The 14,130-nt window shown below is 43.4% G+C and overlaps 1 protein-coding gene across 6 annotated transcripts in view; it reads left to right on the top strand.

The window, feature by feature from the left end:
• Nucleotides 1-14,130, top strand: part of LOC121284086 (high affinity cationic amino acid transporter 1-like) — a 109,874-nt gene that overhangs the window by 77,633 nt on the left and 18,111 nt on the right. For all 6 annotated transcript variants that reach the window (XM_041199144.1, XM_041199145.1, XM_041199143.1 and 3 more), the window contains 2 exons: nucleotides 6,200-6,339; nucleotides 13,582-13,684. In XM_041199144.1, the coding sequence (XP_041055078.1) occupies nucleotides 6,200-6,339; nucleotides 13,582-13,684 (243 nt within the window). The remainder of the gene's footprint in view (nucleotides 1-6,199; nucleotides 6,340-13,581; nucleotides 13,685-14,130) is intronic.

Raw genomic sequence — 14,130 nt, forward strand, 5'->3', positions numbered from 1 at the left:
AGAGATTGGTACTTCAGGGCAGTATTCACCAGAGTTTAGAAGGATGAGAGGGGATCTGATTGAAGCATGTAAAATTCTAACAGGGCTGGATAGACTGGATGCAGGGAGGATGTTTCCCCTGGTTGGGGAATCTAGAACCAGGGGCCACAGTCTCAGGGTATGGGGCAGGCCATTTAGGACTGAGATGGAGAAAAATTTCTTCACTCAGAGGGTGGTCAACCTGTGGAATTCTCTACCACAGAAGGCTGTGGAGGCCGGGTCATTGAATATATCCAAGAAATAAATAATTTTTTTGGATATTAGGGGCATTAAGGGGCATGGAGAGAAAGTGGGAAGATGGTGTTGAGATAGAGCACCAGCCATGATCACATTGAATGGCAGAGCAGGCTCGAAGGGCCGAATGGTCTAGTCCTAGTTTCTATGTTTCTACAAAGTACAAGTCAGGAGTGTGATGGAATGCTCCCCACTTGCCAGGATGAGTGCAGCTCCAACAACATTCAAGAAGTTTGACACCATCCAGGACAAAGCAGCCTGCTTAATTGGCACCCCATCCACCACCTTAAACGTTCACTCCCTCCACCACTGATGCACAGTAGCAGCAGTATATACCATCTACAAGATGCACTGCAGGAATTCACCAAGCCTCGTTAGACGGCACCTTCCAAACCCACAAACACCACCATCTAGAAGGTCATGGGCAGCAGATACATGGGAACACCACCACCTGGAAGTTCCCATCCAAGCCACACACCATCCTGACTTGGAAATATATTGCCATCCTTCACTATCGCTATGTCGAAATCCTGGAATTCCCTTCCTAACAGCACTGTGGGTGTACCTACATCACATGGACTGCAGCGGTTCAAGAAGGCAGCTCACCACCACCTTCTCAAGGACAATTATGGATGGGCAATAAATGCTGGCCCAGCCAGCGATGCCCACATCCCATAAATGAATTAAAAACACCCTCTGAAATCAGTCAAACTCTTTTTGTAATAGCCCTGATGGCATTACATCAACAGAAACATCTGTTGTAGTCAAAATAATAAACTTTTGTTTTCTCTTTTTTGTGATTTAGAACATACAATGTGACTTTATGGTTCATTAATGCTCCATCATGTTTAATGCTGGATTGGAGGATGTAGAGCTTATAACAGCACAAAGCAAAGTCAAGTTCTTTAATAGGATTGAGCCTTCCTCTCTTTCCACCCCACCTCCACATTCCAGCATGAAACATTAGGAATAATCGCTCAAGGTAAAGTTTACCAATTTTTCCGAGTTCCAGTTGCATGACGTTGTGCCACTGGAGTACATATCAGGAATTTCAACATTGAGGTCAGTGTGTTTGACAGGCAGCTGGTATGATTTTCAACATTGGCTTTAATGGATTGGATGGCATTTTTAGTGGCAGATTAAAAGCACTTGCCCTTGTGTTGGGGGTGCTCCTTTTTATTGTTTCCCCAAGTGAGGTGGACGGTTGCTACATGCCCCGGGCTGCCTCTAGAGGTGGAGATGACCCAGGATCTCCTTGTGTTGGATCTGTAAATGGCCCTGCAATGACAGGTGTAGATTGGGGTGGGGTATGGAGTGTGGTTTATCTATGCTTATTTGAATGGGATGTCTGGGTGTTACTGATATTGTGTCACCCTGAGACACATCTCAATCATCCTTGCCAACTCCAGCAATTGCCTTCCTGCTGGACACTTGCTCTAAAGATCCTGTTATGAGCAAGCCATTTGTTGCTAGAGAGTTGGACACCGTTTCTCTGTATCATTGTTACATTAGAGTTCCATTAAAATGCCTTGTAAGACAATGCCGCTACATTACACATAGCGACAATCTTGCATTGCTTGTCAAATTGCTTGCTTATGTTTCTGGCTGTGGACCATAGCTGAGTGAGCATTAATCCCCCTCTCATCCTTAACTGTGCTACTTAGTTTTCATTTATCAGAGATTGCCCTTTTCCTCTAAAAAGACCCATTCTTTGTTCCACCACCTCTTGCAGAAGTATTTCCAAAGCAACACCCTGAATGCTGTTCTCCTGCCTCTGTGCTTTACTTCTGCCATTTTTTACATTTGTAGATTATTCCCCATTAAGGATGGACAGCAAGACTTGAAGATATGCTTGTGCAAGTTTATCTCCTGTCATCAGCTTGAGCCATTGTTTGACGAGAGTGGAGGAGATGGTAGCAAAATACTGCGGATGCTGGAAATCTGAAATAAAACAGAAAATGCTGGAAAAGCTCAGCAGCTCTGGCAGCATCTGGAGAGAGTTAATGTTTCGAGTCCGTATGACTCTTCAGAGCTAAAGAGAAGTAGAAATGTGATGGATTTTTATACTGTTTAAGAGGAGGTGGAACAGGTGGAGCAAAATAGAAGGTCAGGGGTAGGTGAGAGCTAAGGGAGAAATTTGACAAAGATGTCATGGCCACAGGACAAAGGGACTGTTAATGGTAGTGTTAAAGACTAAAGAAGGTGCTGATAGTGGCATAAAAGTAAGATAGCAGAATATGTTAATAGCAGAAGATAAAATGGAATGACAGATGACCCTTTGTGGAGGAGGGTGGGGGTTGGGGTTGGGGGGAGGTACGGGGGTGGGGGGCAGGGGGGAGGGTCAGAAGTGTGTGGTGTGTTGGGGGGAAAAGGATAAAAAATGAGATAGATTTTTAAAAAATAAATGAATAAATAAATAAAAATTTAAAAATTGATTTAAAAAGGGGTAAAGATGGTTGAGAGAGTTCATTAACACTCCCTTTGTCCTGCGTCCATTATATTTTTGTTGAATTTCACCCTCAGCTCCCACCTATCCCTAACCTCCTGTTTTGCTCCACCCTGTCCTAAACTGTATAATATCCATCACATTTCTACTTCTCTTTAACTCTGAAGAAGAGTCATACAGCCTTGAAATGTTAACTCTGTTTCTCTCTGCACAGATGCTGCCAATCCTGCTGAGTTTTGCCAGCATTTTCTGTTTTTATATTAGAGGAGGAGATAGTGTTCTGCTCTCGTTTTTCCTCTGACCCCAGTATGCTCTGTTTTAGGCTCTGCATATTGGAACAATCAGATTTTTACTTGCGTAAGCTAACCTTGCACTGTAATGCATTCTGGTGCACGGTGTGGCGCATGTGATGCATGAGGTGTGATGCTGTTGTTCCTGGGCCCAGACAACTGTAAGAACATAAGAAATAGGAACAGGAGTAGGCCATTCGGCCCCTCAAGTCTACCTTGCCATTCAATAAGATCATGACTGATCTGCCCCAGGCCTCAACTCCTCTTTCGTGCTCTCAACCCTTAACTCCCTAATATTTCAAAAATCTATCTATCTCCTCTTTAAATACTTTGTGAGCTAGCCTCCACAGCTCTCTGGGATAGAGAATTCCAGACACTCGCTACCGTCAGAGGAAATTCCTTCACATCTCAGTTTTAAATGTGTCCTCTTATTCTATAACTATGTCCCCTAGTTCGACATTCCCCCACTATTGGAAACATCTTCTCAACATCTACCCCGTCAAGCCCCCTCAGAATCTTGTACCTTTCAATAAGATCACCCCTCATTCTTCTAAACTCTAATGAATAAAGGCTTAACCTGTTTAGTCATTCTTGATAAGTCAACCCTTTCATCCCAGGAATCAGCCTAGTGAATCTCTTTTGAGCTGTCTACAATGCCAGTATATCCTTTCCTAAACATGGGGGCCAAAACTGTACACTACCCCAAGTGTAGCCTCACCAACACCCTGTACAGTTGTAACAAGACTTCCCTATTTTTAAACTCCAACCCCCTAGCAATACAGGCCAAAATTCCATTTGCCACCTTCATTACTTGCTGCACCTGCATGCTAACTTCTTGTGTTTCATGCAGAAGAACACCCAGATCCTTCTGTGCTGCACTTTTTTGGAGTCTCACTCTATTTAAATAATAGTCTGCCTTGTGATTTTTCCTACCAAAGTGCACAACCTCACACTTTCTTACATTAAACTCTATCTGCCAAGTTTTTGCCCATGCACTCACCTATCTATATCCTTATGTCCTCATGGCAACATACCCTTCCACCTATTTTTATCATCAGCAAATTTGGATACATTACACTCTGTCCCCTCCTCCAAGTCATTAATTTAGATTGTAAATAATTGAGGCCCTAGGACTGATCCTTGTGGCACTCCACTAGTTATGTCTTTCCAACCTGAAAAAGACCTATTAATCCCGACTGTATTAATCAATCCTCAATCCATGCTAATGCATTACCCCCTATACTGTGAGCCCCAATCTTGTGCAATAACCTTTTATGTGGCACCTTATCAAATGCATTCTGGAAATCCAAATAAACCACATCTACCACTTCCCCTTTATCAACTCTACTTGTTTTACCCTCAAAGAGCTCTAGAAAATTTGTCAAACATGACTTCCCTTTCACAAAACCATGTTGACTCTGTTTGATTGTCTTAATCTTTTCTAAATGTCCCGCTATTTCTTACTTAATAATGGACTCAAGCATTTTCCCAACAAGAGATGTTAGGCTGACTGGCCTATAGTTTCCTGCTTTTTGTCTCCCTCCCTCCTTGAACAGGGGCGTCACATTAGTGGTTTTCCAATCTGCTGGGACCCTCCCGGAATCCAGTGAGTTCTGGAATATTTCGACCAATGCTTCCACTACCTCTGCAGCCTCTTCCTTTAAAACCCTTGGATGCAGGCCATCAGGTCCTGGCGACTTGTCTGCCTTCAACTGTCATAGTTGTGCTATTGTGAGCGCCATAAATCAGAAAACAGTAGCCTTTCAAACTACTTTGGAAAGGTTCATATGAAAAGTAATTTCTATAGTTCACTACGTTGCAGTGTGAGCAATTAAATTGATCCCTTCAGATTTCCAGTAGATTCTTGTTCAGCAGATCAGCTGTTACTGATTGCAAAATGTTAAACTGGATCCAGAAGGTGTAAGGAACAATATTGTCTTTTACTTTCACAAATCTTCTTTTGTGATATAAATTTTAAGTGCAGCTCAGCTGTTTTGATGAGGGATTGAATTCCTTCACTATTTGCTCTATTTAGTGTACATGTGCTCGAGCTCCTCAGCTCTAGTTTTTACATATTTAAAGCATCTCATGGTGACAGCATTCCAAAGCTATTATGCCTCGAAGTGGCTTTGTGAGTATAATGCTTTGTGATGTAGCATTATGTGACGATTCTGAAACAAATCATAAAGGTCCACCTTTGGACTGACTTTTTTTTTAAAAGGTGCATAAAAGGCAAGTGATGAGCACAGACAAAAATCTTCAGGATCGTTGAAGTGAAAAGCAAACGAACTAAGAGGCACCCAGGCACAAATGTTGTATTTGAACAGATGGAGTCATGAACTAATCAGCAGAATATTAGGGGGAAAGTGAGCACATGTCAGCTTTGAAAAGACTTCTTGGGACATGATGTGCAATCATACCTGAAAACAGTAAAATTCAACCCCCACCCCCACCCCCGCCACCAAACCCAAGAGCAGGACAAGATTTTTTTTTCTAAGTTACTTGCTACCCTCTTCAAAAGGGGTGCACTTTAGTTCCCCCACCCCAGGCTGAATCTGCAAGGCCGCATTGGGGCCAGTGAGCACCAAGATACCGCCCCTGCCCCCCCACACACGCAAGTACTATGGCGCCCATTGACAAAATTAAATAGGGAAACCTTCCCTTGATTCGATATACTGAATTGGAGATCATCAAATGGCTTAATTCCAGTTTCATATCACTTGTGCTTGGCTTGTGAATCGTTGCTGATTTTTAGGAAAGCGAAGGAATCTCCTACATTTCCAGCCAATGTTTCCTTCCAAGTTGCACAGCTGTGCAGCAGCCCAAAAATTCTCCCGCACAACTTGGCCCCTTTAAGTTACCATGCATGCGCACAGAATTAGGGGGTATGTTGTTTCCATCCTCCGAACATCACACTGTGCTTGAAAGGATAGTGCTGGTTTAAATCTAACAGTTTTGCATCACCACATGTTCCTCAAAAATGGCCACACCACTCTGTGGTTTTGACCAGCAAGATGGTATTTTTCAGCATGTTTGACAATACTGAAATTTAAAAAAAAAACACATTGTAACATTTTTTATTGCCCTTAATAAAGAAGCTGGCTGTTTCATAGATTTGTTTTTATAATTAACTGTTTGTGCGTTTGATTGTATAATACTAACAGAGGATGGACTGTTTTTTCTACATTAGTCTTCTTGGTTCCATATTTCCAATGCCAAGAGTAATTTATGCAATGGCAGAGGATGGACTGCTGTTCAGAGTGTTGGCCAGAATCAACGAAAAGACTAAAACACCCCTTATTGCTACAGTAGTCTCCGGGGTTGTAGCAGGTAAGGGACAGTCATTTACAGAAAGGGAAGGTAAATATATTCTGCCAAATGTGTAGTGTTGTGGCCTCTAATTTAAACTAAGATCTTGGAGCTCTTTTCCCCAATGCACTTCTATTTGCAGTAATTTTTTTCTTTCTTTCCTTCAACCTTTTGAACACTGAAAACGCAGTTTCTCAATACCACCACATGTTAAAACTGTTTCTGACAACATTTAAAATATTTTAAATAATGCAAAGTGCCAGCTTGTTTTTTAAGACTTGTCGCCTGCCAGTTTATCTCCTTTTGTGAGCTTGAGCCATTGTTTGACTAGAGTGAGGAGGTTGTCTTCTAATGACCTCTGACCTCCACCAACACCGCTTTGGAACCAGTTATTTAGGGTTGCGTGAAGCTACCATTGACCACTTGCCTTTCAAACCTTCCCTGTGCCCACTCTGAAGAAATGCCTGATGTCTCGGCATCTTTCCACAGCAACACATCTGGGCTCAGCAACATTGTAGACTGGCTAATTATATGTATGACCTCACATTTTAACACTTGCCCAATGCATTGTGCCAGTCACAAGGACACTTTCTAATTTGGGTTACCTTTTGAAATAGCTAAAATATAAATTCAAAAAAGCCTGGAATTAATGAAAAGGGAAGGCGAACAATTCATAGAGTCATAGAAGTCTACAGCACAGAAAAAGGCCCTTCAGTCCATCGAGCCTGTGCCAGTGAAACAAGTACCTAACATTCTAATCCCATTTTCCAGCACTAGGCCCATAGCCTTGTATGCCATGGCATCACAAGTGCACATCCAAATACTTCTTAAATGTTATGAGGGTTTCTGCCTCTACCACCCTTTCAGGCAGTGAGTTCCAGATTCCCACCATCCTCTGGGTGAAAAAATTCTTCCTCACATCCCCTCTAAACCTCCTGCCCCTTACCTTAAATCTATGCCCCCTGGTTATTGATCCCTCCAACAAGGGGAAAAGCTCCTTCCTATCTACCATACCTATGCCCCTCATAATTTTATACACCTCAATCATGCCCCCCCTCAATCTCCTCTGCTCCAAGGAAATAACCCCAGTCTATATAATCTCTCTTCATAACTAAAACTCTCCAGCCCAGGCAACATCCTGGTAAATCTCCTCTGCACTCTCTCTAGTGCAATCACATCCTTCCTATAATGCGGATTCCAGAACTGCACGCAATACTCTAGCTGTGGCCTAACTAGCATTTTATACAGTTCCAGCATAACCTCCCTGCTCTTATATTCTATGCTTCGGCTAATAAAGGCAAGTATCCCATATGCCTTCTTAACCACCTTATCTACCTGTCCTGCTATCTTTAGGAACTGGTGGACAAGCACACCAAGGTCCCTCTGATCCAATCAGGGTTTGGTTATGCTTGAGGCCTGATACTTACTTTTTGGTATCAATATATTTACTTTCCCTATCTAATCACAGCCTCTTGAGTTATACAATTGATTTCTCCCTTGCAGCCTATTGGGTTCAATGTTTCCATTGCCAAGAATCTTGTTTGCAATGGCACGGGACGGTCTGCTATTCAGATTTCTGTCCGGAGTGAGTGAGAGAAAAGCCCCAATAGTTTCAACTATTGCAGCTGGGGTTCTTTCTGGTAAGCTGTTCATATAAGCTGTAAGTCATGGGCTGCAGTGTGCTTACCTACCTTCTTGAGTCAATAACCTTGCACTCTGACTGCATAGCTAACCTGTGTGAGTACCAACTAAATAAACTTTATAAATAAAACCTGTCTAGAATGACGTATGTTTGCCCCATCTATTAATATTTACATTTTCCTAGTCTTGTCTTCCCACATGAACTGCTCACTGCCAGGCAGCTTGCTTTAGCAGGGAAGGAAAAACATCCCACTATTATAGTTAACACTTTACTCGTTATCAATAGGAACACTTAGACTTCCTGAGCTGGTCACCTCACTACCAGTAGCTGGTTGGGAAAATCGGTCTGACCAGCTGAAATTTGCTCCAAAACTATGATAGGCTAAAGAAACTGGGATTGATTTTTATCATTTATTTGGGAGGCAGGTCCTGAACTCGCTGTGCATCTGAGCCTTAATAAAATAGATTTAATTCTAAAGAGGTAGCGATCTTTTGTACATATTAATAATGAGCGTTCTCCTTCCTGTTACATCCTGCTGAGGAGGGGTCCAATGGCTCCCCTCTTTCCCTTCTCCTCGTTTGACCACAACAGGTGTTTTGTTTAAAAAGGGTTACGCTTGCTAATTCAATGAGCACGTAACTGTTTAGACACTGTGATCATTTTAAAAAAAACAGGTTTTCTTGATTTTAACAGTAGAGGAGGTTGGTTTGTTATATTTAAACCGATCTAGGTAAAATAATGAAATATGCTGCGACTTGCAAGCGCACAAGCTCAAAGTTCACACACACACATACAGATTACAGAGTAGGGGTGGATAGATTGGCCAAATTAGAGTTCATAAAAAAATGTTCACAATTTATAGCATGGAGTCTCTAATGGCTTCAGGCTGAATCAGGTGCTACTGCTGTAGAGCTAGAGTTCGTTGTTCTCCTGGAGAGACAGCTGTGGAGTTGAGTTTTTTCTTTAAAATCTCTGCCTACTGCAGAATGAAGACAGTCCAAATTTGTTAGTTGTGTGGGAAGAGAGAGGCAGGAGCTCCACTTAGCTCAACTGCTAGTCCCGTTCTGACCGGAAACCCATGTGCTTAAACTACACAAAGGACTTGGGCTGGTCATGTAATCTCTCTCCAACTGCCAGTAATTCAAACATTAACTTGATCAGCTCTTCTGGAGAGGTATCTTAAAAATCAAGGCCTTTCTCTTCATCTTCAGCTATTGAGTACTGTAGGTGGCTTCCATAGGTCTTGTTGATTGGGCATGAAGGAAGGTCGTTCACAAACCCTGGGTGGTGCTGTTGTCTGTGATGGTTTTTGCATTTTGCTGTCTCCTCTCCATGGGGTTGGAATGTGGAATAAGTGATAATGTAAATTCATGTCAGCCACCTTGCTGTGTGTTAGAGTCTGTGGCTGGATTTTCCGGTAGTGCCCATGATGGGAATCATTGTGGGTGAGCCTGAAAACTTGACGGACCAGACAAAAGTCCACTGACTTTGGAAATTTTGTGGCGGCATTAGAAAATCCCAGCCTCTGTGTCAGCCAAGTATGTTTTTTTAAAAGCCCATGGATTAAAAATCAATATTTGATAGCAAGGTACCTTCATAACGCCTCTCCGCCATGCAGAATGAAACAAGATGGTGGGATTTGAATTCGAGTAAAAATCTGGAATTAAAAGTCTGATGACGACTAGGAAACCATTGCTGATTGTTGTAAAAATCCATCTGGTTCACTAATCCCCTTTAGGGAAAGAAATCTGCTGTCCTTACCTCGTCTGGCCTACATGTGACTCCAGACCCACAGCAATGTGGCTGATTCTTAAATGGCCTAGCAAATCACTCAGTTGTACCAAACTGCTACAAAGTCGGTAAGGAACGAAACTAGATGGACCATTCAGCATCGACTTAGGCATTGGAAACAACAATGACAAACTCAGTCCCATCAACACTGCAAAGTCCTCTTTAATAACATTTGTGCCAAAATTGGGAGAGTTGTCTCACAGACTAGCTCAGCAGCAGTCTGACATAGTCATGCTCAAGGAACCATATCTTAACAGATAATGTCCCAGACATCACCATCACCATTTCTGGGTATGTCCTGTACTACCGGCAGGACTAACCCAGCGGACGTGGGGGCACAGTGGTATACGTTCGGGAGGGAGTTGCTCAGGGAGTCCTCAACATAGACTGTGGACCCCATGTAGTCTCATGCATCAGTTCAAGCATGAGCGAGGAAACCTCCTGCTAATTACCACGTACAATGCCCCCTCAGCTCATCAGTCAGTACGCCTCCATGTTGAACACACTTGGAGGAAGGACTGAGGGTGGCAAGGGCACAGAATGTACTCTGCATGGGGGACTTCAATATCCATCGCCAAACGTGTGGCTCAGTAGCACCATCACAGACTGAGCTGGCTGAGTCCTGCAGGACATAGCTGCCAGACTGGGTCTGCTGCAGGTGGCAAGGGAACCAAAAAGAAAGAAAAACATACTTGACCTCATCCTCCACAGTCTGCCTGCTGCAGATGCATCTGCCCATGACGGCAGTGATAGGACTGACTACCGCACAGTCCTTGTGGCGCGAAGTCCCACATTCATATTGAGGATACCCTCCATGTGGTGTGGCACTATTACCGTGCAAAGTGGGATAGATTTCGAACAGATCTAGCTACTCAAGTCTGGGCATCCATGAGGTGTTGTGGTCCATCAGCAGCAGAATTGAACTTGAACACAGTCTATAACCTCATGGCCCGTCATATCCCCCATTGTACCATTACCACCAAGCCAGGGAATCAACTCTGGTTCAATGGAGAGCGCAGGAATGAATGCCAGGAGCAATACCAGGCATACCTAAAAATGAGGTATCAACCTGGTGAAGCTACAACTCAGGACTACTTGCGTGCCAAACAGCATAAGCAGCAAGCTATAGAGCTAAGCGATCCTGCAACCAACAGATCAGACCTAAGCTCTACAGCCCTGCCATATCTTGTTGAGAATGGTGGTGGACAATTAAACAACTCGCTGGAAAAGGTGGGTTTGCAAATATCCCCATCCTTAATGATGGGAGAGCCCAGCACATCAGCGCAAAAGATAAGGCTGAAGCATTTGCAAGAATCTGCAGCCAAAAGGGCTGAGTGGATGATCCATCTCGGCCTCCTCTGGAGGTCCCCAGCATCACAGATGCCAGTCTTCAGCCAATTCGATTCACTCCACGTGATATCAAGAACCAGCTTAAGGCACGGGATAGTGTAAATGCTATGGGCCCTGACAATATTCCGGCAATAGTACTGAAGCCTTGTGCTCCAGAACTTGCTGCGTCCTTAGTCAAGCTGTTCCAGTACAGTTACAACATTAGCATCTACCCAGAAATGTGGAAGTTGCCCAGGTATGTCCTGTACACAAAAAGCAGGACAAATGCAACCCGGCAAATTTCCACCCTAACAGTCTACTCTCGATCACCAGTAAAATGATGGAAGGGGTCAGTGCTATCAAGTGGCACTTGCTTAGCAATAACCTGCTCACTGATGCTCAGTTCGGGTTTCACCAGGGCCTCTCAGTTCCTGACCTTGTTACAGCCTTGGTTCAAACTTAGACAAAAGAGTTGAACTTCTGAGGTGAGAGAGACTGTCCTTAACATCAAGGCAGCATTTGACCGAGTGTAGCATCAAGGAGCCCTAGCAAAACTGAAGTCAATGGGGAATCGAGGAAACTCTTAACTGGTTGGAGTCACACCTAGCAGAAATGAAGATGGTTGTGGTTGCTGGAGGTCTATCATCTCAGTTCCAGGACATCACTGCAGGAGTTCCTCGGGGTAGTGTCTTAGGCTCAACCATCTTCAGCTGCTTCATCAGTGACCTTCCTTCCATCATAAAGTCAGAAGTGGGGATGTTCGCTGATGATTGCAAAATGTTCAGCACCATTCATGACTCTTCATATACTGAAACAGTCCATGTTCAAATGCAGCAAGACCTGGACAATATTCAGGCTTGGGCTGACAAGTGTCAAATAACATTCGTGCCACACATGTGCCAGGCAATGACCATCTCCAACAAGAGAGAATTTAACCATTGCTCCTTGACGTTCAACGGCATTACCATCACTGAATTCCCCACTATCAATGGCCTGGAGGTTACCTTTGAAGAGAATATGAACTGGACTAGCCATATAAATACTGTGGCTGCAAGAACAGCTCAGAGCCTAGGAATCCTGCAGTTGAGTAGCTCACCTCCTAACTCCCCAAAGCCTGTCCACCATCCACAAGTCAGGAGTGTGATGGAATGCTCCCCAATTGCCTGGATGAGTGCAGCTCCCACAACACTCAAGAAGCTTGACACCGTCCAGGACAAAGCAGTCCGCTTGATTGGCACCACATCCACAAACATTCACTCACTCCATCACTGATGCACAGTGTCAGCAGTGTGTACCATCTACAAGATGCATTATAGGAACTCTCCAAGGCTCCTTATATAGCACCCATGACTGCTACAATCCAGAAGAACAAGGGCAGCAGACACATAGGAACACCACCACCTGGAAGTTCTCCTCCAAGCCACTCACCATTCTGACTTGGAAATATATCGCTGTTCCTTCACTGTCATTGGATCAAAATCCTGGAACTCCCTTCCTAACAACACTGTGGGTGTACCTACACTGCATGGACTGCAGCGGTTCAAGAAGGCAGCTCACTACCACCTTCTCAAGGGCAATTAGGGATAGGCAACAAATGCTGGCCTAGCCAGCAACATCCACATTCCATGAATGAATAAAAAATGTACTGGTTGATGTCTGTGTTTTAAAATCAATATTTTCTTGTATTTTTGAAAAATTGGACTACGTTCTTCAGATGAGATGATAAACCAAGGTTGCAACTGTCTCTTCAGTTAATTATCCAAGGTCACTGTTTAGTGAAGAACAGTGATCTCTGCTGGTAGCCTGGCCAGTATTCCTCCAACCAAATCCCTTCAACAAAAATTATTGCATTGCTATTTGAGTTGTTGCTGATGCAGAATGACTGCTTTCGTTGTGTATGTAACACTGCATTCCAAAAAGTAATTACTTGTGTGAAGCTTGTGTGTGGCATAAGGTGCTATATAAATGCAAGTGTTTCTCGTTGCTAAGTTTAGTGCCGTTGAATTCCTGCTATAGTGATTGTTGCAACATAATTAAAAAGAAGGAAGATTTGTTTAGCTAGATGCCCTAATGCTGGATAGCAGAAGAGCTTTTTACTGGAGATATGGGCAAACCTGATTTGCTTTCTGTTGTTAAAGCAAATTTATTACTTGCATGTTTGAACCTATACCCTGTAATTTTGATTCATTATGGCAATCCAGACATTTTTTATTTTTCTGGTGTATAATGTAACCTGTTGATTACCCGAATCCTTATTTCCCAGCAAGAGCTGCCTAAAGAGCTGGATGTAGCTATGTGCCAACGATAAAGTCAGCTTGTTAGTTGTACTGGTGATATTGTTCTACTTTAAACTTGGTGAAATTAGCTGACCACAAGTCAACTTCCCAGTGGGAAAGCTGTGTTGTTTTGAAATGCTGCACTAATTTTCTTCAGTGTTTTATATTTTTTTAAACTGGTGATCTTTATGCAGAAACTTACATTACATTGCTCTGTTACTGCAGCTATCATGGCCTTCTTGTTTGACCTCAAGGACCTTGTGGATCTAATGTCAATTGGAACCCTTCTTGCCTACTCACTGGTGGCTGCTTGTGTTTTGGTGCTCAGGTAATTATGTGAATGTTTCTTCAGAGACTAATAATTTGATGTCCTTTACATTAGCTTTCATTTCTCCCACCGCCCCTTCAATTTTTTACCCCCTCTTGGCTGTTCTGAGGCTGAGGCTCACATTGGCGTCTGGAGCCATGACTGGTAAAACCCACTGATAGTCTGCCTTGTTCTTCATGTGCAACAGCAGACAGTGAGCTCTTGCAAGACATTCAGTTGTTGAGGTTGGCAGGACATGACGGTGTTGCAGCTCAGCTTGATTCTGATTTCACCTGATGTCTGGGATTCTGCACTTTTCTGCTGGCATCACCAGCTAACAATTAGGAGCAGGAAGCCTGCCTTTTTTTAAAACTCTCCTTAGTATGGGGACATTGAGATCATTGTACTGCTCTCACCACTACCCTGGTTGAGATAACTGACTCAGCATGGACCAGGAGCCAAAATTG

This window comes from Carcharodon carcharias, chromosome 11 (assembly GCF_017639515.1).
Source record: "Carcharodon carcharias isolate sCarCar2 chromosome 11, sCarCar2.pri, whole genome shotgun sequence".
In the NCBI taxonomy this organism is placed as follows: Eukaryota; Metazoa; Chordata; class Chondrichthyes; order Lamniformes; family Lamnidae; genus Carcharodon; species Carcharodon carcharias.